This window comes from Bombus terrestris, chromosome 3, assembly GCF_910591885.1.
Source record: "Bombus terrestris chromosome 3, iyBomTerr1.2, whole genome shotgun sequence".
Taxonomy (NCBI): domain Eukaryota; kingdom Metazoa; phylum Arthropoda; class Insecta; order Hymenoptera; family Apidae; genus Bombus; species Bombus terrestris.
This window is the reverse complement of record NC_063271.1, coordinates 12,923,144-12,950,702: the sequence shown is the minus strand read 5'-3', so window position 1 is coordinate 12,950,702 and position 27,559 is coordinate 12,923,144. Positions and strand designations below refer to the sequence as shown.

The 27,559-nt window shown below is 26.4% G+C and overlaps 8 protein-coding genes across 16 annotated transcripts; 3 read left to right on the top strand and 5 right to left on the bottom strand.

Moving 5' to 3' along the window:
• Positions 1–73: 73 nt before the first annotated feature.
• LOC100650433 (DNA replication licensing factor Mcm7) lies at positions 74–3,845 on the bottom strand. The gene is made up of 10 exons (XM_003394614.4): positions 3,525–3,845; positions 3,224–3,432; positions 2,580–2,743; positions 2,315–2,495; positions 2,110–2,247; positions 1,828–2,013; positions 1,532–1,745; positions 980–1,457; positions 710–861; positions 74–628 (listed from the first exon to the last, which is right to left on the bottom strand). The coding sequence occupies exons 1-10, from the start codon at positions 3,562–3,564 to the stop codon at positions 213–215; spliced, it is 2,178 nt and encodes a 725-aa protein (XP_003394662.1). The 5' UTR covers positions 3,565–3,845; the 3' UTR covers positions 74–212.
• A 619-nt stretch (positions 3,846–4,464) lies between these two features.
• LOC100648087 (bystin) lies at positions 4,465–6,287 on the top strand. Its single transcript, XM_003394597.4, has 3 exons — positions 4,465–4,733; positions 4,988–5,919; positions 5,988–6,287. Exons 1-3 carry the CDS (start codon positions 4,602–4,604, stop codon positions 6,214–6,216), a joined length of 1,293 nt encoding a protein of 430 aa, XP_003394645.1. The 5' UTR covers positions 4,465–4,601; the 3' UTR covers positions 6,217–6,287.
• A 786-nt stretch (positions 6,288–7,073) lies between these two features.
• On the bottom strand, positions 7,074–10,433 carry LOC100650554 (ribonuclease H2 subunit B). Its single transcript, XM_003394615.4, has 5 exons — positions 9,958–10,433; positions 9,514–9,752; positions 9,095–9,380; positions 8,729–8,949; positions 7,074–8,651 (listed from the first exon to the last, which is right to left on the bottom strand). Exons 1-5 carry the CDS (start codon positions 10,043–10,045, stop codon positions 8,559–8,561), a joined length of 927 nt encoding a protein of 308 aa, XP_003394663.2. The 5' UTR covers positions 10,046–10,433; the 3' UTR covers positions 7,074–8,558.
• Positions 10,434–11,441: 1,008 nt separating this feature from the next.
• LOC100651153 (annexin B9) lies at positions 11,442–15,186 on the top strand. The gene is made up of 7 exons (XM_003394619.4): positions 11,442–11,591; positions 11,757–11,808; positions 12,504–12,885; positions 13,007–13,159; positions 13,356–13,529; positions 14,071–14,252; positions 14,733–15,186. The coding sequence occupies exons 2-7, from the start codon at positions 11,779–11,781 to the stop codon at positions 14,784–14,786; spliced, it is 975 nt and encodes a 324-aa protein (XP_003394667.1). The 5' UTR covers positions 11,442–11,591; positions 11,757–11,778; the 3' UTR covers positions 14,787–15,186.
• Positions 15,187–16,154: 968 nt separating this feature from the next.
• On the bottom strand, positions 16,155–20,492 carry LOC100650803. Of its 2 annotated transcripts, none has more exons than XM_003394617.4 (10): positions 19,852–20,492; positions 18,909–19,293; positions 18,563–18,793; positions 18,007–18,422; positions 17,666–17,898; positions 17,372–17,523; positions 17,097–17,244; positions 16,752–16,980; positions 16,504–16,694; positions 16,155–16,440 (listed from the first exon to the last, which is right to left on the bottom strand). In XM_003394617.4, the coding sequence occupies exons 1-10, from the start codon at positions 19,875–19,877 to the stop codon at positions 16,400–16,402; spliced, it is 2,052 nt and encodes a 683-aa protein (XP_003394665.2). In that variant the 5' UTR covers positions 19,878–20,492; the 3' UTR covers positions 16,155–16,399. The 2 variants fall into 2 exon arrangements, with proteins under 2 accessions (XP_003394665.2, XP_012176479.2); XM_012321089.3 differs by having other exon boundaries at positions 18,918–19,293.
• Positions 20,493–20,632: 140 nt separating this feature from the next.
• LOC100651398 (leucine-rich repeat-containing protein 28) lies at positions 20,633–23,328 on the top strand. 2 transcript variants are annotated; one of them, XM_012321095.3, is made up of 8 exons: positions 20,633–20,860; positions 20,942–21,126; positions 21,476–21,959; positions 22,035–22,221; positions 22,326–22,484; positions 22,618–22,812; positions 22,898–23,143; positions 23,198–23,328. In XM_012321095.3, the coding sequence occupies exons 3-8, from the start codon at positions 21,590–21,592 to the stop codon at positions 23,262–23,264; spliced, it is 1,224 nt and encodes a 407-aa protein (XP_012176485.1). In that variant the 5' UTR covers positions 20,633–20,860; positions 20,942–21,126; positions 21,476–21,589; the 3' UTR covers positions 23,265–23,328. The 2 variants fall into 2 exon arrangements, with proteins under 2 accessions (XP_012176485.1, XP_020724120.1); XM_020868461.2 differs by having other exon boundaries at positions 21,473–21,959.
• Positions 22,549–25,435, bottom strand: LOC105667179 (ubiquitin-associated protein 1). 2 transcript variants are annotated; one of them, XM_048414766.1, is made up of 5 exons: positions 25,346–25,435; positions 24,934–25,106; positions 24,422–24,736; positions 24,118–24,345; positions 22,549–24,036 (listed from the first exon to the last, which is right to left on the bottom strand). In XM_048414766.1, exons 2-5 carry the CDS (start codon positions 25,072–25,074, stop codon positions 23,587–23,589), a joined length of 1,134 nt encoding a protein of 377 aa, XP_048270723.1. In that variant the 5' UTR covers positions 25,075–25,106; positions 25,346–25,435; the 3' UTR covers positions 22,549–23,586. The 2 variants fall into 2 exon arrangements, with proteins under 2 accessions (XP_048270723.1, XP_020724121.2); XM_020868462.2 differs by having other exon boundaries at positions 24,934–25,381.
• A 70-nt stretch (positions 25,436–25,505) lies between these two features.
• Positions 25,506–27,479, bottom strand: LOC100650918 (mpv17-like protein). Of its 6 annotated transcripts, none has more exons than XM_020868463.2 (5): positions 27,278–27,479; positions 27,053–27,162; positions 26,402–26,673; positions 26,187–26,327; positions 25,506–26,113 (listed from the first exon to the last, which is right to left on the bottom strand). In XM_020868463.2, exons 2-5 carry the CDS (start codon positions 27,054–27,056, stop codon positions 25,868–25,870), a joined length of 663 nt encoding a protein of 220 aa, XP_020724122.1. In that variant the 5' UTR covers positions 27,057–27,162; positions 27,278–27,479; the 3' UTR covers positions 25,506–25,867. The 6 variants fall into 6 exon arrangements, with proteins under 6 accessions (XP_020724122.1, XP_020724123.1, XP_012176482.1 ...); XM_020868464.2 differs by having other exon boundaries at positions 26,196–26,327; positions 27,278–27,451; XM_012321092.3 differs by lacking the exon at positions 27,053–27,162 and having other exon boundaries at positions 27,278–27,469.
• Positions 27,480–27,559: the final 80 nt, after the last annotated feature.

The following is a 27,559-nucleotide window of genomic DNA, read 5'->3' as shown; positions in this document are numbered from 1 at the left end:
ATACACATCATGCAAAATAGACTATTATATTAATACATATGTTTTAGGTGATGTATAATTAAAAGAATTCATGAATATATAAATAAAATTTATGCCACTAACATACAAAGTTTCCTTATAATGATAAGTGAAAATATACAAGAGTACTTTTCAAAATATAAAGGTATAAAAATAATGTTTAGCGGCATATTAAATCCACACGAAATGAAAATTTAAATAAACGTAATTTGTGTTCTTGTCTGATTTACTTGCCACACATTCAACGCCTCGTATTCTTCGATACAATCGTTAATTTGATCGGGTTTAAATCCTTTAGTAGTGCATCGTTCCAATATATCTGATACTTTAACAGTTTTCGTATTGCTTGCTAGTTCTTTAATAAGATAGAAAATTCGGCTCATTGGGTTTTCTTGGACATTTGTTGATAACGTTTCAGAATAGTTAATAGAATATTTAGACATCTCTATTAATCTATTCGCCTCGATAACATCCGCCTTTTCAACGACATCTGATAATCTTAGACGCGCCAGTGCAGTCGATAGACGTAAAAGCGCTAATAAATTACGTGCAGATGTAAAAGTTTTGTCCTGGCTATTACGAGCTGCTTTCCTCATTTCCACGTAGGACTCTGGAAATAGCAATTGTTCAAAAATATAATTATGCATATAGTGATAAGTATCACATTAGAGAAATTTAATAAAATTCTTACCAACTATATAATCAGTCAACTCTTCTGGGACAACAGGCTGTTTCGTTTTACATACGGTAATATATCTTCTAATTAAATTCATATCCAAAGCTTGCGATTCCATAGGTGGTTGTATGCAATGCTGATGAACGTAAGTTATATGTTGAGCCATTCTGAAGAAATATATTGATTAAATTATTGTATATTCTCACACTTTCCTACTAATTGAATAATAAATCCGTGGAAATTCTGTATATGTAAATAAAAAGATACATTTGTACAAATACTAACTTTAAGTCATTACCGCGATCTGCTCGATCCTGAATTAACCACAATAAATCAAATCGTGATAATAAAGCAGCAGGTAATTGAATATTCTGCTCAATTGTTCTTTTTGGGTTATATCTACCATAAGCAGGATTTGCCGCAGCTAATATCGAAACTCTTGCGTTCAAACGAGTTGTAATTCCTGCTTTGGCAATCGATATAGTTTGTTGTTCCATCACCTCATGAATAGCAGTTCGATCAGCATCTGCCATCTTATCAAATTCGTCGATGCAACAAACACCTTCGTCAGCTAGTACCAAAGCTCCTCCTTCGAGCATCATTTGGCCAGTTAAATTATCTTTCATAACTGAAGCAGTTAGACCTACTCCAGAAGATCCTCTACCAGTTGTATATTGAGATCGAGGAGCTAATCTCGTTATAAACGAAAGTAACTGAGACTTGGCAACTCCAGGATCACCCATTAAACAAATATTAATATTACCTACAAATGATAGATATAATAAAGCGAAAAGAAAAAAATATGCATATAAACAATAATCTTAAATGTTAAACAACCTCTAATTTTAATATCCTCTCTTTGTTTATCTGTACCACCAACTAGCAGTAATAACAGCGCTTTTTTAACATCTTCAAGTCCATAAATTTCTGGAGCGATAGAACGAGCTAATTTACCATAAAAATCTTCCTCCACTATTAAGGATAATTCATCATTTGTTAATACTGCGTTACTATCATCAGCAGTTTGTGAATTAGTGAGACAGACAATTCTCTAAACCATAAAAAACATATATATTTAAGTATGTTAGATATATTACGATATTATAAAATTATTAAAACAATCGATTACATACATGTGCATCTAAATAAGTTTCATTTAGAAGAGCTGCACCCACTCGAACGCTAAAACCAGATTTTATAATAGGTAAAAAAATACCCGTGATAAGTACATGATCCCCAGGTAAACATTTTCTTGTTGTTTCACCTCTGCAGTATATTGTCAATGTTCTTGGAATATGACCCACTGGAACTTGATCGCTCTTAGAATTATTAAAATATGATTACTACAATTATAAAAATTATTACCAAATATTTATGAATATAAAAAAGAACTTATAAACATATACAAAACTTACATGTTCTTGTATTTTTATTTCCTGAAATTTCACAAATTTTGACCCTCTTGTTTGCATATCTAACACACCACCAGCTTTATTTATACGACAATCATCACTGGGACATTGTCGTAATGGCATATATTTGAGAGATTGAACCTAAAAATTTCAATTTTATTAAATTTTTATTCTGTCCTGTAACATAAAAGAATCATTCATTTCTTACTGGTTGGAATGTCTCAGCACCGCATTGGTCGCATGTATATGTAGCAACAACAAGAAGGGGCATTACATCACTGCATCTTGTTACTATACCTCTCACTGTAACTAGTTTTCCTATTTTGTCAGCTTTTATATCTCTCACAGAATATGCTTTTGCTGTCTCAAAATCCTTGAAATACACTTCACTGAAATGTTCATAAAATTTGTTTGTATTATATAATATTATGTATTTATATATAGAGACAAAAATGAATATTAAAATGATATACAAGCGTCTCATAAGTTCTGGGGCATATTTATTTCTCGGATCTCGTTGCTCTCCATCATGTCTGTTACGACTTTCCATTAATAATCTATGTTCAATATATACATCCAAAGCATCTTTTGGTGGTACAGGTCTTTCTTTTAACTCAGGTAACATCTCTTGAATAAGCTACGTAAATGTAAATATATCTTTTCAATCAATGTAATAAATAACTTCTCAATGCCATATTAAAAAATAAATATATTAACATGTTCACAATGTCCATATGATATTCCTTAATCAAATATAATAACAGATGATATGATAAACCTGAGACAGGTCCACTCGTTATAATAATTTATGAATGAATGACTGAATTATAAGCATTATACACATGTAAGAAATAATTCAATTGAACATTACAATTTAGCAGAATAAAATGAAACATAATTGATTCAATAACAATATAAGGAATGTAATATTCTTTCTACAAATTCACCAATATATTCTTCTTTATCTTAAAGTCTAAAATTCCCAATCATGTTTGTTGACGAATGAACAAGATATGTATCATATATTTGGATATAAGAGAGAAGTAGGTTTCTGTCTTGTATTATGAACATATTAAAATCCCTATATATTATATCCATATTATAAATATAAACTTACCTCCAAAAGTAAATTAACATATCTTCTAGTATTGTTTGCAATAGATATCGCTAATTCATCATCGAAGTCATGTATATCATCTAACTCTATTAGTAAATCTACTTGTTCACGGTGAGCAATATTACTGAGTTGTGTCTTATATTTAAGTGCTTTCTTGCCAGTTTCATTATCTATTGCTACAAAGCTCGTCAAAAAAATCTTTAATTGTTCTAAAATAACAGAGAAATTAACCAACTTGTTAGATGTGTCTAAATTACGATATATTCTTTTGTAGTGGTTAGTTTATAACATAAATGCTCACCCCTAACTTTTGCATAATCCATTGATATTTTTGGTGGCATTGTTCTAAATTTATTTTTACAATTATTTTAAAATTTAATGTATATATTATCTTTACTTGAAAAACTTAGGTTCTCTTAATGCAGTACAAAAACACACGCTATTCTTGAAGTAATCTTCCCGCCTAAACCGAACCGAATATTTACTTGATTGTAATATCCACAATTTTCGATATTCGATTGTAACACCGGTAATTTTTTAGAATTTTAAAACATACAAATCTACAACTTCATAATTAAATACGGAATATAACTGCAAATCATCCTTTTACTTAAAAAGTTTTTAACATTTAATCTCTTAAAATTTTATCTTCATAATATATCTTTATAAATATAATCATTTAAAAGTTTAACAAAGCTTTATAGTTCTACTTATATTGTTGTTCATAAAGTTTTCTTTCAAAATTTTGCGTAAAGCTTACTAAATATTTAAATTGCACTAATATATTATATCTGAGAGGAAATCTCTCTGATTATATAAAGAATTTAATTAATAACATTTAAAATATTTAAAATGTTCTATTAGGTATAATTTAGATTTTACAGCTTGGATCAAATTTACAATATGGATATTACAGATAAGTCCAACATGAAAAATTCAAATTTCCCCTTGGCAAATCTCTCCACCACGAACACTACATAAAACAATATGTTAAAATAGATAAATAATAAAATAAATATATAAATCATATAAAAGTAGGATATAAACCAGAATTACAAATATAGTATGTACATTAATATCACAAGTGAAGTTAAATCTCTTTATCTTTAGTAACGATGTAATTTTATTAAAAATAAAAATTTATTTATTATTCGCATACAATAAAATAATGTTTTAGATTACGGTCGCAGGATTCACTCTTATTCGATCAAAATAAGATTACGTTTACGCGATCATAACCAATCACCGATGTGGCTCCAAAATATCACATTTCCCGCTCCTCGGAAATGACTTCAGTTATTCTATTCCTTATATTTCTATGTTCATGATTTGTGTTGCATGTTTTTCTTGATTGTATAAAGTATTGTAAAATAATAAGATGGGCAAAGCAACAAAGATAAAGGTTTCTAAACAACCTAAAACAGCCTTAGGTGATCAAATAGAAGAAGCACAAACTGTAAAATCGAACAACAGGCGAAAGGTCAGAATTCGCCACGAAGATGATGATAAGGTTAGATTTATATATCTTCATTTTTTTAATACAAAAATGATTTTGATTAATATTTTATTATTGAGTGTGTTATTCTTAAAACATAATAGCAATTCTGATTGATAAATTTTAGTCTTTTAGTATAATTTGTCATGGAATAAAATATAATATTTTTAAAATTAATTTACATTTACATCACTTATACTATAATAAATCATTCTAGATATTTAGTATAAATTGATTCATAATATATAACTTTGATTGCAACTGTATAGTTTGTGGACCCTGCTCTTACAAAACGAATCCTATCTCAAGCCAGACAACAACAAATGGAAATTGAAGAAGAAAGTGGAATTGGACAAAGTACAAGATCTATAAAGAAACCATTAATAAAACTTGACACTAATGCTGAATTTAGTGATTCAGAGGAAGTATCAAGTGAAGATGAACAGGATACTGCACAATATTATGAACATATTGAAATAAATGAAGAAGATGAAAGAGCTATACAAATGTTCATGTCTAAGGATGCTGCCCCTACGAAGACATTAGCTGATATAATATTAGAAAAGTTAACAGAAAAAAAAACAGAAATTGAAACTCAATTTTCAGATGCAGGCTCAATTCAAATGCAAGAATTAGACCCAAGAGTGAAAGCAATGTATGAAGGTGTTAGAGATGTATTAACAAAATATCGCAGTGGAAAATTACCTAAAGCATTCAAAATTGTTCCTAATTTAAAAAATTGGGAACAAATATTATATATTACTGATCCAACAAAATGGTCAGCTGCAGCAATGTATCAAGCTACTAGAATATTTGCTTCTAATCTCAAAGAAAAAATGGCGCAAAGATTTTATAATTTAATATTATTACCACGAATTAGAGATGACTTAGCAGAATATAAAAGATTAAATTTTCATCTATATGAAGCATTACGGAAAGCACTGTATAAACCTGCTGGTTTCATGAAAGGAATTTTACTTCCACTTTTAGAATCTGGAACTTGTACATTAAGAGAAGCTGTTATTATTGGATCTGTGCTTGCTAAAAATTCAATACCAACTTTACATTCTTCAGCAGCAATACTAAAAATTGCAGAGATGGATTACACTGGAGCTAATAGTATTTTCCTTAGAATATTTTTAGATAAAAAATATGCTCTTCCATATAGAGTTATTGATGCAGTGGTATTTCATTTTCTTAGGTAAAAATTTAAAATTAAGATATAAAATTTTAGTAATGTTCCAATTTCAGTAATAACCTTATTTTTAGATTCGAAAGAGATCCTAGAGAGCTTCCAGTTTTATGGCATCAGGCATTATTAACTTTTGTACAACGTTATAAAGGTGATATTAGTTCTGAACAAAAAGAAGCTTTATTAGGATTATTAAGGAAACAATCTCATCATACAATTACACCTGAAATAAGAAGAGAATTGCAACATGCTAAATGCAGAGACATAGAAATCACAGAACCTAAATTAGAACCTATGGTTTGCTAGATATTTGTACTATATTAATTTTGTAAATTAAAACATTAATAGCTATAAAATAAAATTTATCATATTTTTTATTGTATGTTTCAACCTAACTTCTAACTACTGTTACTATACTTGATACTTGATCCATGAATCTGTACTCTGCTGAAAACAGAATGCAATAACATGTAAATTATTAATCCTTTTTAAGTTACTTCAGGCAATAAAGAAATAAATTTTAATGCAATGAAATTTTAAGAATCAGAAAAATTTCTAGACAATATATGGTACGTTGCAAATTTAATGACGATAATAGAATTGTTGTATATCAAAACAATTGAACATAACAATTATATACATATAATAAAAATATCAGCTAGCTTGCTATATTATGCTATATTAAGCTATGTTCGACTAGAATTACAGAAATACAAAATTTTAGCAACTAATCATGATACTTTTGATAAATATAGAGTACTCAATAATTATATTGAGTTGGGTAATTATAACCATTTTTGATAACAAAAAGTTGAAATAACTTATAATATTCCTTGTAAATAAATGTTACATACATAGATATATAAATTCAAACATTTGTAAATAATTAAAAAATAAACAATTGTTCTTACAGATGAATATTTAAGTTATTGAAGATTTTGATATAAATGAAATGTTCCGTCATTTTGCTAAATTTTGTATAAAGATGTTCTATAAGTATAAGAAAAGCTACTAAAAAGTTGTAAGAAAAATACAAGATATAAAAGGAATGGTAATGGACTTGCAATTAGTACAAAATAAGAAGAGTTTCATAATTAATATGATTTATAAAGTGTTAATACCTGATATCAAAACGTTCATCACTGCTATTAATAAAGAACTAATAATGATTAAAATATGTATTTATTATCTCACAAAGTTTATTTCAATATGGCTTCACTTTAATGAATCAATCTAAGTATTTTCAATCTCCTAATTTAAGTACTAAGCATCAGTTCATTATGTATATTCATATCTGATTTATCTTTTTTTCAAAATACTTAAAAACTCATGTGTGTGAAATCAAACAATACCAAGTTCCTAAATATTGTTCATTCCATATTCTTTCTATTTTGATTCTTCAATATTACTTTAAGTATCATCTTAACAAAGTTTAATTTGAGACAAGTTAGTATATTAACAAATTAAATTATATCACTTTGTATTAACATAAAGCTTCTAAATACTATTGCTCAAATTAGTATTTGTTATTTGAATTTATTGAAATGTTTCTTTTCTTAAAATTTTATCTACTTTCTTATTAGTAACTACAAAATACATGTTAAAATTTTTATTCATTTTTTTATGATGGAACTTGAAATATCTACATTAATATTAGACTTTTAATAGAAACAAAATTGATAATTACATCACATTAACAATATTTTAAATACATATACGATACATTTAATTTTTTAATATTTTACCTTTTTATTAAAAATGACTGATTGATTACAATTATTTTGAGCAGTAAAAATATGCCAAACAAATACAAACGCTTTCAAATATTGACATATTTGACTGTATATGGATATACAAAATATATACAAAAATATTGAACTTTGAGATGTTAAAATCAGATGTTATTTTTGTGCTTGTACTATTAGATTAGTTTTCGAAATTACATGTAGAAACATTCAATAATACGAATTGATGAATGTTGAACAATATTGTACAATTAGATTTTTCAATTATACACAATCTCAAATACGGATTTAAAAATTTAAATAAAAGTTCTGATATTTTGTTATCAATAATGGTAATTAGTATATTTGCTGTAATAACTAATAGATTTTGTTATATTTAAGGCCACCTTCGTGATCCTTGGTAACTGATTCTTCCAGATTGTTTAAGATATTTTACAATGAATCTTTTTTCAATGCGTTATGAGTTATATAGCATATAAGTTTAATATTATATTATCTATTTAAAAGTAATCCATTTTAAATTACTTTTTAATATATTTTTTAATTTAAAAATAATGTATTGTGAACACGACCAATACTTTTACATGTTCAAACTTGCTATTTTCAAAATTTTTATGTTTTTTACAATATATTTTACGTACATCCAAAATTATAATAAGTACTTAAATACTCTATTCCCCAGTGTAGAGAGATTGCAACATATATATTAAAAAATATTTAAGAAATTGCTTATTGATTAGAGTTGTCTATTGGTTAAACAACTATTTAAAATATCTCAAGATATTTTTACAATGTTGTAAACCTGGTTCTGAATAACAGTGCTATAACTTGAATGTATACATATTGCAATGTTTGAGATTTCAAAAATTTTTATATATTTAGATTTCTCAAATTACCTAAAATTTATTTTTTCTTAAAGAAGCTAGTAATGCTCTTGGATCCAGTTGCTGCTTTTTGTCTAGCTAATTCTTTCTTACCAATTGTAGCTTTTTGAGGCTATATAAAAAAATATATCATGAAAACCTATGTTATAGAAATGCATTGAAAGACACAAGTACCCTTTTTTAAATTACCTTTTCTAATTTAGTTGACTCAGGTGTTTTTGGTTTTAATACTGATTCATTTTCAATTGTATCTTTCTTAGGTTTCTTTTCTTCAACAGTATCTTTAGGACTATTTAATTTCCGTTTCTTATTTTCTGATTCATCTGATAAATTTAAATGTTGTGCTAATTTTTTTGATAAATCTTCTTGAAGATACTCTGATACAATGCCATGTGCATATTTTAAATATTCTAAACAAAAAATGAGTATATTAATACCCTTTTCCTAATCCCAACATAAATAGATATTGTTTTATTTCTGAATGTTTATTGAAACAATAATTGAATTTGCTATTTACTAAAATTTTTCATGCATGAAATTTATTTCATATCTTACCCACTTCTGAAGCAGTTTCAAGTTTAGTACTTTTAACATAAGTAGCACTAATAGCGCCCTGTGATACATGAATGCCCTTCTGTTTTAATACTTCAATTACTCTTTCCACTTTCCTATGCAACCAGATTAATGCTTTTTCTTCATTAAATTTATAAGCTTGTAAAGATTCATCTCCCTTGCGGTCAGCGACTAGAGTCAGTTTTAAATTCTGACATTGAGTAAGACGAGTCGTTTCTATAAAATCTTCATCCCAAAGACATTGTTCTAATGGTTGTGCTTGTTGTGACTACAAGTGTAATACTTTTACTAGTACTTAGAATATTAAACCCATAACAGAATCAATTAAATCCCTACATTATGTCATAATAGATTAACATAATATATATAATTATAAGTAAAATATAATAATGGAGATTTACCTTTCTTAAATAAGGTAATATTAAAAATATTGGATCAATAGGAGTAGATAAATGTAACTTTCCATCAGATTTTACATTATCATCTATAAACCATGACCTTTTATTTTCATCAAATGTCAGAACTTCTTGTACTGTTACATTGCCTGGACTAAATACAAACATTGCAGGTTGATTTGTAGCTGGATGTCTTAATTTAATAACATCAGGTACACCACCATCTGTATTATTTAAACTATCACCTGGAAGGCATAGAGATTATGTTAATCTATTTTATGAATATATCATTAAGAAATATAGTATAACTAATGAAACAGTAAGAAATAGGAAAATATTTAAAATTAATAAATAAGTTTAATCATCTTGGGTAATATTGGTATGTGTCTAACGGTTATAAATAATATATAATAGAGAAATTTAAATGCGAAATAATTTTTATTTATGCACCTTTCATTAGGAAAACCCATGTATTTGTGCCTGGATGTGAATTTGTTGTTTTAACACATTTTTTTGGTGATGCTTTGGTACGCGGCATATTTACGCGCGTTTTACACAAATCGATATTACGTTAGGTTATTTATTCCTTTCACAGAATTTTCCCCTTGTATTAATGCACATACACACAACAAATTTAGCGATCAGCCATTTTTCGTAGAACCCTCAAATTGTAACGTCTTATTACTAGATAATTGAAATATATTATATTGTATATCTCTTTTAATAAGTAAACAGGTTAAACGCGACATGCCGCCAATGTTGTAGGAAACAACATTTGAAATCTCGATGCGTAGTCGAACATCAGTGAATGGTCGATGATCGGAGTATTAGCAGAAAAGAGGCGTTACCGCGCTAATGAGCCATCTTTTAAAAAAGAAAGATACATGAAAATCGTACTCTAGTGTGAAAGATTTAAACTACACATATGTCATTTTTACTGATACGATATATGTATATTTAATTCCCATATAATTTTGTATAAAACACATTTTAATGTTTACATACATAAAAAAATATTGATAGTTTAAAAATATAATTTCAATCTATTTTAATTCAATAGCATAATTAACACTATATATTTTATTACGCTTATTATTTTTTCGTATTTGTATGCCTGTATGTATATGTATATTAAATTTTACGTATATAGGAATATAACAATTATAAATATCCTCTATCCCATTACGTATATTTCTTTCACAATAGTCATACCGGGTAAATATATCTGTATAAAAACATATCCAGACTTAACTAACATAATTTTAATAAATTTAACATTATATAAAAATAATTAAATCAGCGGTTTTCGTTACATTTTATATTGATGATCCGACTAAATTTTTAAATCTTATGTAATACATCAATATTATATTATATAAATATCAAGAAAATAGTTTAATTATTTGGATGTATAAAATTTAAGTTTTTGCAATAAGTAAACTATAAAAAATGTAAATTTGAATATTTTACACTTATAACTTGAGGAAATCCTTCTTTGTTGATATTCTCTTATACAGGCAAAAACAATATTTAACTGCAAATAAAAATAAAGAAATTTATTAAAATAAATTACATTGCATTCTTCTTTTTGTAAGAGTTGTTAATATAGAATACACTAAACAAAAAAATTGTGAAAGACGACTAACCTTCTAAAAATTTTCGGAAGAAGTTATTATAAAATTTCCAATTGAACTGAGTTATTCTATTATTATATGAGTATAAAGAAAATACAACAATATAATTTCAAACTTAAAAATCCACGTATGGTGTAACACAAATTTAGTAAGAGGACATACAAAATACATTAACTGATGATATTTCCGAATCTTGACTTCATAATGATTAAGTAAATATGTAAGTATAAGTATATACGTTTATACATATAGTATCCGTTATGATGTCATTGGAAGCATTGTGACCTTTTTTCTCTTACTCATTACTCACTCTCTAGTTAGTAAGCACCTTGAAAGAACTATGTACGTATGTACATGACGTGATGCGAAAGTGGGTGTGCCCATCATTGGTTAGCCGGCTATCAAACGTAAAGCTTCTCCCCGTTTTTATTTTTCGGAAACAGTTTATTGGTAAATTTTTAAAAATATTTTTATTGTAAATACATTTTCACGCATATAAGCATAAATTAACATAAAAAACAATAATATAGACTGTATTGCAATGTACAATACAGATATTTATATTATTCTTTGGTATTGATCAATTTAACTAACAATTATCTTTATTTATTCTAGGCAGTTTTCTGCATAGTCAAAAATGTCTCAACAACAGTATTATCCGTTTAAAGTAAGTATCTCTTAATTATTTATTAGAAGCTTAAAAACATTCTTTAAGTGACTGCTTTTAAGATTAGTCTATTTTTGGTATGGCCATTGATCGACCGTATTTTTATCGCTGCTTCGCTTGAGCTAATCAATCAGCGCTCAACTTCTCTTCGTATTATGAATATATATTTATAAAACAGTTTATGCTTTATTAGAAATTTAATATTATTAGTGTTATAAATTCTTTATATCATAATAATTTGCAATAAAGTACTTATGTCCTTAGCACGAATTATTGGAATATAGAAAATTAAATTAAATGGGAAAGGGTTTAAGAAAGGCTTCAAAAAAGATCTACACACACACTTTAGATATAAGTTCCATATTATGTTAATATAAAAAAGCTTTTTAATTTTAAGTATATATTTAAAAAATATATGTTTTTTGTTTTAATTTACTAAATATCGTTTTACTAAAATGTATATATTAAAAAAAAATTTGCATATTATTTAATGATAAACATTTTTCTTAATATTAATAAATCATATTTTTTTAAATTTCTTACATATCATAGTACCAACTTGTTAATAGCTTATAATAATGATTTAAGTAAAAAGATAATTATTATTCACATATGAATTGTATAATATAAAGACATATAAATATATAAATATTTTAATTTATTTAAAATGATATAAAAGAAATAATCCTCTATAGTGTACTCCAACGGTGTATCCTGCGGAACCATTTGATGCAAATGCAGATGCTACAATGTTGCGTAAAGCAATGAAAGGTTTTGGTACTGATGAAAAAACTATTATTGATGTACTTACAAGGAGAGGAATTGTTCAGAGATTAGAAATTGCTGAAGCATATAAAACTTTATATGGAAAAGATTTGGTTAGTGATTTAAAAAGTGAATTAACAGGGAAATTGGAAGATGTTATAATTGCTCTTATGATACCATTACCTCATTATTATGCTAAAGAACTACATGATGCAGTTAGTGGATTAGGAACTGATGAAGAAGCAATTGTAGAAATTTTATGTACATTGAGTAATTACGGTATACGTACCATTGCAACATTTTATGAGAACTGTAAGTGTAGCAATTATTTATCTTAATTAAATTTTAGAAAAATAAGTTAATATAAATTTATATAGGTCTATTATATAAAGCATTTACATTTCGTAATTTAAAAATATTTTGTTCTTAACAGTATATGGAAAATCTCTTGAAAGTGAATTAAAGGGTGATACTTCAGGACATTTCAAAAGATTATTAGTTTCTCTTGTTCAAGCAAACAGGGATGAAAATCAAGGAATAGATCAAGCACAAGCTATAGCAGATGCTCAGGCACTTTATGAAGCTGGTATTTATAATAATACAAACTATTTTTAATAAAAGAGGAGTATATGATTATTTTCAATAATTATTAATAAAATAAAAGAAATCTGTGTTTTGTTTCGATATAAGAATTATTAATCATAAGTAATATAATATATAAGTAATATAATATAAGTAATATAATATATTTACTTGAAACATAATTATTTATTTTGGTATAGGTGAGAAACAATGGGGCACAGATGAATCACAGTTTAATGCTATTTTAGTAACACGTAGCTATCAGCAATTAAGACAGACTTTTATTGAATATGAAAAAATATCTGGTCATGACATTGAAGTTGCTATTAAGAAAGAGTTTTCTGGAAGCCTTGAAAAGGGTCTCCTTGGAATAGGTCAGTATTTTGTTTATAGAAATGTCTAATACAGTGTTTCCTGGATCATTGTAATAGTCAATACACTCTCTCATACAATCACTCAATACACTCTCATCATATTTTGCTAAATCAGATCCTCAAAGTCATGTGACTGATTATTTAAAACAACAAACCAAAAAGTGCATAACAGAAATAAAAATTTCTATCTTTCTCTTATGAGAATATTATCAATAGATGGATGAAGTCTTCCTAATTAAAATAAGTACAAATATGATCTTACTTAGACTTACTTTCATTGGGAAAACCTTATCTGTACATTTGTAGTATGTTCGTTAATGTCTAATAAACACTAAAAAATTTATTTTTGCTGTAGGAAATCTGAACAATGCTCTATCTATTTGTAACTTCTTGATTTTGAACATAATTATAATGATGTGTGGGAAACACTGTACAATGAAATTGTAGTATTGATATTATTGAACTATATACTATATATTTATGTTTTAATTTAAGAACTGTATTTTAATATAATATAAATGCTATGATTTTTATATAACAGTAAAATGTGTAAAATCAAAAGTTGGTTTCTTTGCTGAGCGATTGTATGCCAGTATGCATGGTATTGGTACAAAAGATCGAACATTGATCCGCATTATTGTTTCTCGAAGTGAAATTGATTTAGGTGATATTAAAAAAGCTTTTGAAGAACGTTATGGAAAATCATTGGAAAGCTGGATTGCGGTATGTATTCATATTACTCTTTCTTCAATATTTTATGATATATTATTAGTTAGTAAAGTATTGTAGTATGTTATTAAAATATATTTCTAGCAGTACACTGTATATATAGTTCTATAGTAAAGTTGCTTTTAAAAAAACATAGAATAAAAGTAAAGCTTGATTTTAATTAATTAAGTAATGTGATGCTCAGATAATACTCATACTCATGAGATACGTATTACATTATCGATCAACCATTTAGTTCAGTATGTTAGGATTTATATCTAATTCATTAAGGAAAATAATCTTATAGATGTATAATGGGCTATTCGTGTATCTAAAGAATTAAAGATAACTATATATGATTTCAAAAATTTTGCTCATAGTACTAAAATTAGAAAGTAGTAAAAATTTCATTCTAATAAAAATTTCTAACTGCAGATTATATCACATACAATTGAATATTAACGTTCAAATTAATACCTAAATTTTCTGTTCTAGGGTGATACATCTGGAGATTACAAAAAGGCTTTACTCTCACTTGTTTCTACTTAATTAAGAGAAAATATTTCAGGATAAATTCCAAAGCTTTAATAATATTTATGGCCCAAATAAAAGATGAGTGTCTTGCACACTTTTGCTTATACTTTTGCTTTACATCAATCTATTAATTAAATATATGGATATAAAGGATTGTGCATTTTACTATATTTTTTACACAATTTTGGAATCTCTGAAGAATCTTTACGGTGCTATACTGTGCTTTTTATGATATACTAAAATTTATTTTTTATGAAGTATACTAGTTTACTAAATTGCATAGTTATATACTATTTTTTATTAAAAATGTTTATATATATATGTGTATATTTGACAATGAAAACCTACTATTTGTACAAACTGTTATAAAAAAAATCTTTATGAATATAAATATATTAAAATGTTAAACATTGTATATTTAGTACGTTGTATATTTAATAGCTAGTCGTGTTTTGTAGATATATAAGTCTTAAAATATGTGTAAGTTATATCAGAGAGGAAATTTCCTCTCTGGTTTTATATATTTATCAAACATACTTCTATATAACATTTAATTTCAATATTTATAAATTCTACACATAGCATTATTATAACATAATTTACTTTTAAAAGTGTTTATTTTATACGTTTACAAAATTATTTTATATTTATTTAAAAAAAGATAATACTTTTATTTTTATATACACGTAAAAGATACGATAAATATTTATTTTTTTATATACACCTAACTTGTTAAATATGCAAACTTTACAGCATCTAACACAACGCAAATACTCAAATAAAAACCAATAATAAAAAAACATACAGAGAACATAATAAGAGGAGATAGCATAAGTCCAATTCTCTTTTCACTATCCTATCTTACCTTAAGAAACCTTAGAAAATGTATACGACTGGTAATTAAAATACTAGAACTGAAATCAAATCTGAAATATACTATACTACAGTTTTATCTCGAAATAAGTTTTGCCTATAATAACTGGTTTCTGACTCAAAATAAGCAACTCGCTATCCCCTCTTCTTCATTTGAATTCGCCGACAGAGTGAGAGATTCGAAACGAGTAAGAAGTCTGTGAAAGCAAGAAGCCATACATTTTTGTGATTGAATGAATAGTGACATCATTTAATAGAAAACGAATAGAATATATGTAGTGCTTTCTCATTCTAATATTAGCGATCCTGACTTTTTATATACTGCTCGGTTGATTACTTTATGAAATTGCCGTTATCTCAAGTCTCTCATTACTTCTCCGTGTTCTTTTTTATCTCATTCGAGAATAAAATTAAGCCAAATAACACCGGTATAATCTCGAATGTATTGCTTATTTCGATCCGAAACTGTATATTACGATATATTATGTAGTTCACACAAGATACAGAAAATTATACAGATGCAATAGTAATTTATTATAGTTAAAGTTAAAAAATAATTAAAATTACATCAAATGTATACATTTGTAACACAGATTATATCAGACTTTAGATCTTACTGTAATAAACACATAATAATGGTACCATATAAAATTTAAAATTTGTGTTTGTATATTAAGTAGAGAAATAAAACCAATAGAAAAAGCTAATTTATTAAAGAAATGTATTTCTCCACTTATGTTAATATTGAGTACTGATCATTTTTTCTTGTTATTTCTTAAACTTCTACGTACAAATCCTAAGGAAATATTAACATTAATTATAGCTATCTTCATAATCATAATTATATAGTATTATATACCTGCGTTGTATTTAGTGTGTTTTTTATTAACAGAAAATGTTTTATTATTTGATGGATAAAACAAAGCTGGCATTCTTTCAAAACACTTAAGCATTGGAGTTGGTAAGGTTTTGTCTAATGGAATCCAAGGTGGACTAGGTAAAGTGTGAAATATCTCATCATAAATTGTATGAATATCAAGATTGTTTTTTCTGCAAATAGATAATGGGACAATAAAATTAAATAATAATTATTTTACAATCACTTACCCTGAACTTTCTGCTAATTTAAAAACAGCAGCAAATGCTCCATTTCTTATTGTATGTCTTAAAATATAACGTCCTGGAGATAAATTTGCAAGAGATTGAATAACATTATGTAAAATTATCAAAGTATCTTCAACTTTCGTGTTATAAAGTCTTTTAATTTCATTATTTATAGATATTGCTGTACGATGTTCTATTTGTAATATTTCTGATGTTTCACTTGATATTCGAACTAAAATAAATATACATACATTGCATTACTTTTGGGTGTATTATTGTAACATATTTCTATGCAAATATAATACAACTAATTTATTATACCGATATTATTGATTACAAATAATTTACCTCGAGCTAGATATGTATGAGGCCTAAATATCAAAGATACCCATTGTTTCAATGCTTCTTCTAATGTTACAGCTTCAGCACCAAGGTCAGGCTGATGCTCTAATTTTGGTGTTAACAATAATAATCTTTGTACTTCATTCTCTAAAGTCTGTAAAAATAAGGTAAATAATTAACTAAACACTATATTATTAATTTTAACTGTTTTTCTCAGATTACCTTTTAGAAACATTTCAATAAATTAAAAGGATATTAAATATTACATAGCAAACACAAACCTCAAACCCATGTGTTTTTGTTCGAACTAACATTTTATATTCTTTAATAACATCTTTCATTAATTCATTCTGTTCTGAAAGTAGTGGTCCAATTGTAAACAAGTTATATGATACACAATTTTCCATCACTTCAGAGGTTCCACTTTGTATCTCTATTAATTCATAAAATTGATTACTTTCAATGCTTTTATTACTTGTTCTTTTTTCAGTTTTTATAGCTTATATAACTAGTAATCTTCATCAACACATAACTTGGGAGACATATATCTATATAAATATTAAATATATTTTTACCTTCATTACTTGTAGAACTAAAAGAATTGCAAAAATTAGAAGCGGTTGTATGCAAAGATTCTTCACAGTTTGTGGGATTCTGTTGAGTTAAAATTTCTTCAAAACTTTTATCCTCTTCTGATGCATTTGAAGATAACTTATTGTTAATTTTTGTTAAAGCATTTTCATATTCTTCTTCTAATTTTAATAGTTTTTCACAATTAACATCATCAAATATATTATCATCTTCATTACTATTATTATGTAGTCAAAAGTGTAAATTGTAATGTTATTCATAATTAATTAAAAAGAAAAATACAATTTAAATAAAAATATGTGGAAAGAATAAGTTTCTATCTTACCTCTCTAAAGCTAAATGTTTGCTACCAATAAAAAAATATTTCAGAATATATTTATACACCCAAGTATTTTTTTCTGGTATAGTACTTGCAACTGGGGGTGCTGGCTTATCTATGTAGATAACATTTTTATCATTATGCCTTTTAATGACTATGGGTAAAATCCACGAATTTGAATATGTTGGACCAATATTATTTACTAAACAATTAAGACCACTGGATGAAATTACCAAATCTACATTATTATCTTCAGCCAACTTTTGACAATTTGCATCTTCACTTACAGGTAGTTTAAAAAACATCAATGATTCTTTGACATTATCTTTTTCAGGAAGAAATCGTTTTTGTAATTGTTCTGAATTTATATGTAACATACATGGTCCTGTAAAAGTTGGCAACACTATCTTTTGTAATTTGCCCTTCAAAAAAGAAAAAAGCAAGATTTTTAAGGCAATAAAACATAATATATTGTTTTTATTACATCTCTACATTACATCTCTACATCTCTAATTATATACATTATTTATAACTACTTATAAATAATATCTGTATTACTCACCAGTTGTAAACAATTAGAAAGAAATTTTACTTGAATATTTTTATCTGCTACAAATGGAATGCTTGTTACTTCAGTGTAATACCTAGGTAATTTATAAATACATTGTAGCTTTAATTTCCAATGTAAATTTATATAATCTTCACATGTGATTTTAAATGATCTTTCAGGCCATTTACTTTTTGCAAATTCCAAAAATTCATTTTGTTCTTGAGATATTATTTGCTGTAAGTCCTACAATAACAGACATAATTATATATTATAGAAAATAACTTAAAATTACACTTATATAACTTCTTTATTAAGAAAGCAATTTCAATAATTTTTTATGACATTATGCTTTAAGTACCATATATACTTTTAATTCTTTTCTTTCTATTTCTGTTAGTTTCGGTTTATCAGATTTTGAAAATCTTAACAAGATTCTTAAACACATTGCTTGTTGTTCCTTGTTTAGTTTGGATTTCTTAAAACTTTTAAACATTGGTTTAACAATACCAGGTATATAACATTTGATCTTTTTTGTGTGCTTAGGTTCATATTCTTTTTCCATTTTATTTAAGTCAGGATCAGAATCCTTTATTAGATTGATTTTAACATTCTTGTAATCTTCTTCAATATCTTTAAATGGATCTTTGAAATTCCCAGTCATAATTCGATACATTACACTTTCTTTCTCTAATCTTCCTCCATTAACAAAAGTATTATCTATTAGGTCTTCCAATGCAGTATTCCTATTAAATTTGATACATACTATTAAAATTTTTATTTATTATAGTTTAGAAATTTACAATTATTTTATATCAATTTCAATAATCAATATTTAGATAATAATAAATGTATTTAACATGTACATACATTTTTTTATGGCAAAGTATCTTAAACAACTCAAATATGTAATTAAAAATAGAAACTTTCATAATAATATAACAAATTACATATTTTTAATAAAGAATAAGAGAAAATATTTCTTAAAAATATTTTCTTCAAATATTTTTTATAGATTATTACATAAATATATGGAAAATAATTTATTTTATTAGTAAAATATAATTCATAATAAGGTTGAAAAAAATATGAAAATTAAGTAAAAAATACAAAATTTCTGTTTTTCATAAATAAAATTTATGTTTGTCCATCTCAAAGTATGAATCATAAATTTCATTAAAATGATAAATATCTATTTTCTGCTAAAGTAAAAAAATGGCAATAATCTTGGTGGTTTCTGCTGATTAAAATATATACTAATTCTTAATAAGTTAAGATATTTAAAAATGATACTTCGTACTTACCAATCAATACTTGAAAATCTATCCATGATTAATAAATTAAAATAAACTATTCATGAACTGCATGTGCTCAAATTATCTTTTTAAATCATATTATTCTTATAGAACTTTTTCGTTTCTGTTTTATCAAAAATTTGTTTAAATTGTATAATTTAGGTTATCATACATAAGTCGCTACCGTTTAGTTTCTAAATTTGTAGATTTAAAGTTCACAACACTCTGATAACCCTTTAATAACGGGTATGACAATAACAGGTATGACAATAACAGGTTAGACATAACTATCATGGTCATTGACATGCACAAAATTTATTATTTTTTTTTCTTTCCGTTTTACAAATTTACTATCATAAACATCGTATTCTATTTACTCTAATTACATTTGTGTTCGAAGTAAAGAATTCATAATTGCTTTACGATGTTCTCTTTCAGTAAGCTGTTGATGAATGGTGCAGTTTTAACTCCTTTATCTTGCTATACCCCTTACTAATCTCATTATTTAAAAAATACATGATGTAAAAAAAGGTTTCCGTGTATAAAAAGAAACAATCTGTAATGATTTTAAAGAAAAAAGTTTGTAATGGGAAATGTAGGTATTAAAAATGTAAGAATTGATAGTTATGTTTTCAAAAATAAATATGTTTCTTTCTTCTGAATAAATACAAGTAAAAACATTATAAATTTGTACAAAAGTAACAGCCAAAATAGCATGATTGTATATTTCTCCTCTCGCCGTGCATATGTACATTTTTCCCAAGTGTACCGGTGACGAGATGTGCTGATAGTGCAGTCATTAACCGCGAGAGACCCTCGATGTCCATTTTGTAGCAAAATTTCGCCGATAAGCATTGATGATCTCTACTTATTTCTGGTCACTTTTACTGGTTTACTTTTGGCTATATTTCACCGTGCCATGGTTAAATCAATTAATTTAACCTATATATAAGTGATATATAGTGATAATAAATAATGTTCGATATATATTGATTATTATGGCGTGTACAAGCTATCGGTAAGATTCGCGATTGACAATAAATAAACGTAAACACTTCTTCATATGCAAAATAATTATAAAAATATGTTTTACATTTAGTATTTGCCTTCAATATGAATACATATACATATTATTCGCAAAATTTTACACAATATGCTGAGTCCAAATTTTTTAACAACATATTTCATAAAGTATAATTAAACAAAATGTATAATCAGATATAATACAAAAAAGTATTATTATTTACCTAGTGTCCACTTTCTTTCACCATTATTAACAAAACAGTAAGTATAAACTTGTAATGTGAAATAGAAGTAAATTTTTTTTTAATATATTCATTAATAAATTGTATTTAATCAAATGAATAATGTATTGTAATAAATGGCATTGTTATATTTTGACATTTGTATTAGAAATGTCAATTTTAATATTACTAACTAAAACAAAATAAATTACAAAATAATTGTAATTTAAAATGTTTTTAAGAAATTATATGTTGTTCATTTTTGTGTCTATTGAAGAAAATGAGTATATTGTAAATGTATATGCAGTTATAAATTCAAAACAGTTATAAAATACAGTATAGAACAATATTGTTATATAGTAGGTTATTAATATAAATCTTTCAAGCAGGCCAAAGTTATTTTGAGCATACATGCCTTGAAGGTTGGTTGCCAACCTCAGAAATACAGAATCTACTTCTTCAATTTTATGTATGAAAACAATTTTGATTAAACTTATTTAAAAATGGACTCAGATTCTACAGAAATGGTGAAAGAAATAAAAAATAAGGTAATATTACATTGGAATTGCCGAGATCTTGTGGAATTTCCTGAAGCAATAAGGGTCTATGGGGGCCACATTCAAGAAATATATTTGAAATGGAATAAACTTACTACCTTACCTCCATGGATTATAGAACTCTTTAATGTAACTAATTTATATATCTATGGAAACTTAATCAAAGAAGTACCTCCAGAACTTTGTCAAATGACTCAATTAACAGTTCTTGATTTAAGTGCTAATAAATTAGAGCAAATATCTCCTTCTATAGGAAACTTAGTTAGCCTAAAATCTTTGTTATTAAATGATAATTCTATTAACAAATTACCATTTGGTAAGTTGTTTGATGCTATAAGAAATATCAAATGTATAACTTCATTTAACTTGAATTTGTATGTAATTCTTATAGAAATGAATCAAATGCATAACTTAGAAATTTTGTCTATTTCTGGAAATAAATTTGTTGCATTACCAGAATGGATTGGTTCTTTACCTAAATTAAAAGAATTAAGTGCTGATAACAATTGTTTGAAAGAACTTCCAAATAGATTGACTCTATCTCCACAACTATCAATAATTTCAGTATGCTCTAACAGGTTGTTATATTAAATAATTATTACATTAAATCATAATTTATTATCGATAGATTTTTGTTAACATTTCAAATGCTTTTATTTTATGCAGAATAATTTTTATGTAGGCTAAGATATTTACCATTAAATGGATTTGTATCATCCCCTTGCATTAGATTTGATGCAAATATATATTTGAATTATTTGTCTTATCCACTTCTTCATCAGTTAACATCTCAAATTCAAGATTCACATATTCAAAGTCAAAGAAATATCTTGGGCTATAGGTATGTATATTTTATAGAGTATATGCAATTTAAAAATAATATAATGAAAAATGTAACCTTAAAGTATGTTAAAATCCTTTAAAACAAATTTATTTGCATTTGTTATTGAATCTATAAATATATACAATCACAGATGTTTTACAACCCATTATGAGAACAATACATTATATACAAATATAAAATTAAAGATAAAAATAGATGCTTTACATGAAAAAGATACTGATCTCATGATTGATTTACCACGCCAGCTTTTGAAAGTTCATAATATATATGAAAATAAAGTTATTTCTTTATGGGAGTTAGCTTTAAGAAAAGTTTATACTGAAAGGTAATTGCTTATTTTTATCAAACTTAGACTTCTAATATCATTTGGTATTCTAAGAATACATTGTCTGATTGATACTGAATTTTAGATATAAACATACACTTAATATTTCTGTATCACCTATAAGCATAAACGTTCAATATGAACCAATTGCAATAAAAAATTATCAGAAACTTGATTTTAATGTTTCATGTAATTTGCTAATGAATGGTCCAACTAGTATTTGTGTGAATTTTCAATGTCAACAACCAATATTTACAGAAGCTTGGATCATTGTTGGTGTTAGTCATTACACAGAGTCTATAACAACAGTTGCATTGTGTTGTTGTAAAAGGTAAGATAAGTATTATATATAGATCCATGTATGATAATGGCTTTAATCTTTCAGATGTGCAGCTGAATTTTCCAAACATTCCAATATGACCATCAGGCATACTTGGCATTGTATAAATTAATGATATTTTATTAAATAATTCTGTAAATAAATTGCATTAAAAAATAAAAGTTTAATGTTTTAAATTAGAGTAAAAAGCTTTGTATCAATCTTCTAATATCAAAACATTTACATATTATTTTATCTTACAATGGCTAGTACTTTGCACTCCCACCATATGAAAAAATTAGTTATTTTATTTATTATATAATTGTTTTTAAAATAATATAATATTTCTTTAGGATTTTAATTTTTAATTATTTTACATGTTAAATTTTTATTTTTTGTGCAGTAAAAAATTTGTTTAGACCATTCTAATAATTATTTTTTATAAAATTCTATATTTACGCTATTAGGAAATCTAAAGCTCTATCGCGGTCGATATTACATTTTAAAAGTGCAGTAGATGCCTTTTCTTCAGAGAAACCTAAATCTCGTAAGACACACAGATTTTCATAATAAACTTTGGCTTTTTCTTGATTGTATTCTGTAAGAGCAAGAGCTTTTTCAGCATCTTCTCCGGAAATTCCGATTTCTTCTAAAGCTTGCACAGCCAATAAATATTCTACAATTTTTTTATTATCTTGACCACCTAATTCGCGTATGGCACGGGCAGCTCTTGATAAAGGAAATCCCATGTCGCTCAAATGCCGAGCTAATTTTTTATCTTCCTCTGTTAAATCCAATAATAAATTCATAATAGCAACTTGATTTGTTACCATAGGTTCTTCTTGCTTTAATGTTTCATGAGTGCTAGTGTCGGGACTTTCTAAATTTGGCCAAGGTTTCCAATCCTATTATATATATAATGGATAAGTAATTTAAAAATTGAAATCATTTAAAAGTATGCTACATTTTATAAAAAGTACTATTACCTCCATGAGTGGTCTTTTTAAATCTCTTTGAAGTTCTTGTACAATCGCAGATACACTACGGTGTTTGACATTCTCTTCTTCATTAACTTGTTCTTGGTCAATCGTTTCATTTTTGACATTATCATTTTTTTCTTGTGCATGAATTTTCGACTTATCATTAACACTTAAATCATTCAATAAACTCTCTAATTTTGCTGGTGGTATCCATTGAGATGTAGGCTGTAATACCTAAAATATGAACAATATATGTGTTAAGATTATGATTTATTTCTTGATTATAATAATTAAGAGATATTTTATTAACCTGAGCAAGTTCTTCCATTTCATTAATTGTTTTTAATTCCATATTATCAAATGGACTGCTTGTATCATTATCAAAATCAGCATAGTCAAGACCATTTGCTTTCACATGATCTTGAAGATCATTGGCAGGTGGAGATAAAGGCTGTGGAGTAAGAATTGTTGTTTCAGGCACAGGTGCATTTATAGGCTTTGTAGTATCAGGCAATGGAGGTGGTGGTGGAGGTGAAAATTCAGTTTTTTGTTTCTTCCTTTTCTCATCTAATCGTGCATGCCGCGCTTTGTTATTTACTTGCCTAACATTACGCCATTCCGTCATCTATAAATTAAGTTATTACAAGTTATAGTTCATTTATTTCATTGACTAACATACAAGTTTATATTTGAAACCAAATTTACATTAATAATTATATAAATATATTAAGAAAGATCATAGGATTAATCTATATGCATTGTAAAATGCAAATTATTTTCAGATAAATGTATATTACTAGTTTATGTAAAGTAATACTCAACCTTCTCAAGTACTGATCGTTCCAAATTGAAATCATAAGTTAATTTGGATACATCCGGTAGTTTATTATTACATGCAGCTGGTAAACATATTTTTCTTGGAGGTTTATAGGCCTCTGCAATTTTAACATGTACTCCATCCATGTATGATGCAATTAAGTCACATTGTGCTGATACTGAGGAACGAGCCATATCTCAGCATTAGACGTTCGGTATTTTTAAAAAATAGTCAAAATTTTAGTCACTACTATTAATCTTGTATCATAACCTCATATCGTATTATTGTAGTTATATTTGTGTAGTCAAACTACTTTTCACTACTAATAATGCATATTTTTAGGAAGATATACAAAAAATCACATGTTTCTTATTATATTATATGTTAATTATACTAAGTTGCAATTTGACAACTTACGATGATTTCAATTTCTGATCTTCAACGAAGCCATATTGAATTCGCTACACACTTAAAATCGATAGAAAAACGAGAGAGAGAATCGATAAAACATTAGTCTTTTAGATTTTTAAGTAAAATACATAATTTAAAACTAAAATATGAAAATTTATTTTAACGATGGTTGTTTAACAATCATTTATTTTTTTATTATTTATTAACAATAAATAAGTTATTATCAACAATGTCACAATAAATATCACTCGAAAATTTAACAATAAAATTATGTCTTTCATACCTTCATGATTTTGAACTGTTATCAATTTTTAACTATACCCATTATAATACAAACATATTATCTACATATATATATATATGCATAATTAAATCTTTTAGTTCATTTTGTACTGTAGACAACAGGTGTTGTAATTGACCTTGTTGTGCAGTATAATTTGTTATACAGATATATTTACATGTACATATTGTATACATATACATGTATATAAGTTAATCAATTGTGCTAAATAATTGTCATATAAATCTTTATCGTATAATGGATAACCTTTCACTTTTATCTTCTTTTTGATCAACATTGATACTTTTTTTACTTTTGTGTTTTAAATTATTGTCACTTTTTAAATCCTGTAATTTCTTTGCTTCCAAAGCTTTCATATATGCAAGGAAAGATGTCCAGATTAAACTACAAAAACTTACATAAATTACACGATTATGTTCTGGGACAAAAAAAAAGTTGATTGTTTGTAAAATGGGCCACACACAAACACCGACCTGAAAAATAATAGTTACTTATAATTTTTTGCTTATTTGTAGTGAGTGTATTTTATATTATTTACATATGTACATATTTTACTTTGTAAGTAGGCCAAAATTTATGTTTGACTTCTTCAATACATTCAGCCACTGGTTTCATTTCAAGTAAGTTCATACCAAAAAAGAAGCAACACATTGCAGTAGGACTATATGTGACTTGTTCTATTAAAGCCTAAAAATTAAATATTATTAACCTTTAACGTTACATCTTGTGAATACTAATTGTTTCAATTAATTTTAATATACTTTGGTAATTGCAGACTTCAGGTCTGACTTTGGCCAAAAGTATGAAGAGCACCGCATCCAACAATATAGTGTTGGTGCTACAAAAAATCCACCGTATAAACTAAATCTTAATGCTTGCATATAATTTAATTCGTCGTGTCCTGTTAATTTTTGTTGTATTAAACTTCCAGTCGGCCATATGACAGCATAAGAAACCATTCCTCTTACAATCGGATATTTTTTCGATACCTCGCGGATTTTTATAAAAATAAGACGCATTTTTGCAGTAGTCACTGAAATACAAAACATTTTGATTATTAATAAAATATAATATTATAATATTATTAAATAGTCTTCATTATAAACAACTATAAAATCGATGAAACAATGCATAGGCAAACTAAATGAAGTTTTAAACCTGAACAATTAAATAAAAAACTGAAGCTACTGTTGTCTAGAATATGTATTTGTGTTAGCATATGTACTATATCATTGTGTAATTTATATTCGTATTAGTTCGTTCCAAAGGATTTGATAAATTTCATGATTTCTTTGTTCACGACACGTGACAAACTAATTCAGAATGAATGATGCTACGCGCCAAACAAAAGAGTGCGTGCAATGTTTCAGAGATAGAGTTGTATTTTCTATATATGTATATATTATACGTACACATCTACTTTCATGTGCATCCAGAAAAAATTTTTTTTGGAAGTTATGTCAATGCAAGCTGTTGTATCGAACTCTCATCTGAACTGTACTGTTTACTTCTTTTAAATATTCTGATAAATTATCAAATGTGATAATAACAATACCATATAGCATCATAAGACTTGCAAATGACAAAATTATGATATGTAAATTATTTGCTTATTCATACTTCTTTTTTATGCGTACCTTTTTTTGATAAGAAGTTGAAAAGTTGATAATGTTACCGCGGTTTGTTTGAATGTGACGCGAGAAAGCTCGCTGCACCGCGTATTTGTATGAAACAACAATTCTATAAGGTCGATACATCTGGAAATGATTCACTACTAGGGAAACACGCGCATACTGGCAATCGCCGGGACGAGACTTATATTCGACACGCGCAAAAGTACCAGCGATGACGAAACTGTTCGATCCATTCTTATCTGTCCTTGGTAATTTCGCGTCTTTCGAGTATAGTTTTCCAATAGT

Coding starts and splice junctions, on each gene's coding strand:
- LOC100650433 (XM_003394614.4), bottom strand. CDS start 3,564: ATGCCACCAAAAATATCAATGGATTATGCAAAAGTTAGGG. Junction 2,248..2,314: donor GTGCTGAGACATTCCAACCA/GTAAGAAATGAA, acceptor TGAAATTTTTAG/GTTCAATCTCTCAAATATAT. Junction 629..709: donor GTTGACTGATTATATAGTTG/GTAAGAATTTTA, acceptor TGCTATTTCCAG/AGTCCTACGTGGAAATGAGG.
- LOC100648087 (XM_003394597.4), top strand. CDS start 4,602: ATGGGCAAAGCAACAAAGATAAAGGTTTCTAAACAACCTAAAACAGCC. Junction 4,734..4,987: donor GCCACGAAGATGATGATAAG/GTTAGATTTATA, acceptor GCAACTGTATAG/TTTGTGGACCCTGCTCTTAC. Junction 5,920..5,987: donor GTGGTATTTCATTTTCTTAG/GTAAAAATTTAA, acceptor CCTTATTTTTAG/ATTCGAAAGAGATCCTAGAG.
- LOC100650554 (XM_003394615.4), bottom strand. CDS start 10,045: ATGCCGCGTACCAAAGCATCACCAAAAAAATGTGTTAAAACAACAAAT. Junction 9,753..9,957: donor ATGGGTTTTCCTAATGAAAG/GTGCATAAATAA, acceptor TATGCCTTCCAG/GTGATAGTTTAAATAATACA. Junction 9,381..9,513: donor TATTACCTTATTTAAGAAAG/GTAAATCTCCAT, acceptor TTACACTTGTAG/TCACAACAAGCACAACCATT.
- LOC100651153 (XM_003394619.4), top strand. CDS start 11,779: ATGTCTCAACAACAGTATTATCCGTTTAAA. Junction 12,886..13,006: donor TGCAACATTTTATGAGAACT/GTAAGTGTAGCA, acceptor TGTTCTTAACAG/TATATGGAAAATCTCTTGAA. Junction 13,530..14,070: donor AAAGGGTCTCCTTGGAATAG/GTCAGTATTTTG, acceptor TTTATATAACAG/TAAAATGTGTAAAATCAAAA.
- LOC100650803 (XM_003394617.4), bottom strand. CDS start 19,877: ATGGATAGATTTTCAAGTATTGATTG. Junction 17,899..18,006: donor AAACATTTAGCTTTAGAGAG/GTAAGATAGAAA, acceptor ACATAATAATAG/TAATGAAGATGATAATATAT. Junction 16,441..16,503: donor ACACACTAAATACAACGCAG/GTATATAATACT, acceptor ATATTTCCTTAG/GATTTGTACGTAGAAGTTTA.
- LOC100651398 (XM_012321095.3), top strand. CDS start 21,590: ATGGACTCAGATTCTACAGAAATGGTGAAAGAAATAAAAAATAAGGTA. Junction 22,222..22,325: donor ATTTCAGTATGCTCTAACAG/GTTGTTATATTA, acceptor ATTTTTATGTAG/GCTAAGATATTTACCATTAA. Junction 22,813..22,897: donor AGAAAAGTTTATACTGAAAG/GTAATTGCTTAT, acceptor ACTGAATTTTAG/ATATAAACATACACTTAATA.
- LOC105667179 (XM_020868462.2), bottom strand. CDS start 25,122: ATGGCTCGTTCCTCAGTATCAGCACAATGTGACTTAATTGCATCATAC. Junction 24,737..24,933: donor AACGATCAGTACTTGAGAAG/GTTGAGTATTAC, acceptor CTTAATTTATAG/ATGACGGAATGGCGTAATGT. Junction 24,037..24,117: donor TAAAAAGACCACTCATGGAG/GTAATAGTACTT, acceptor TATATATAATAG/GATTGGAAACCTTGGCCAAA.
- LOC100650918 (XM_048414767.1), bottom strand. CDS start 26,859: ATGCTAACACAAATACATATTCTAGACAACAGTAGCTTCAGTTTTTTA. Junction 26,328..26,401: donor TGAAGTCTGCAATTACCAAA/GTATATTAAAAT, acceptor TTTAATTTTTAG/GCTTTAATAGAACAAGTCAC. Junction 26,114..26,186: donor CTACTTACAAAGTAAAATAT/GTACATATGTAA, acceptor ATTATTTTTCAG/GTCGGTGTTTGTGTGTGGCC.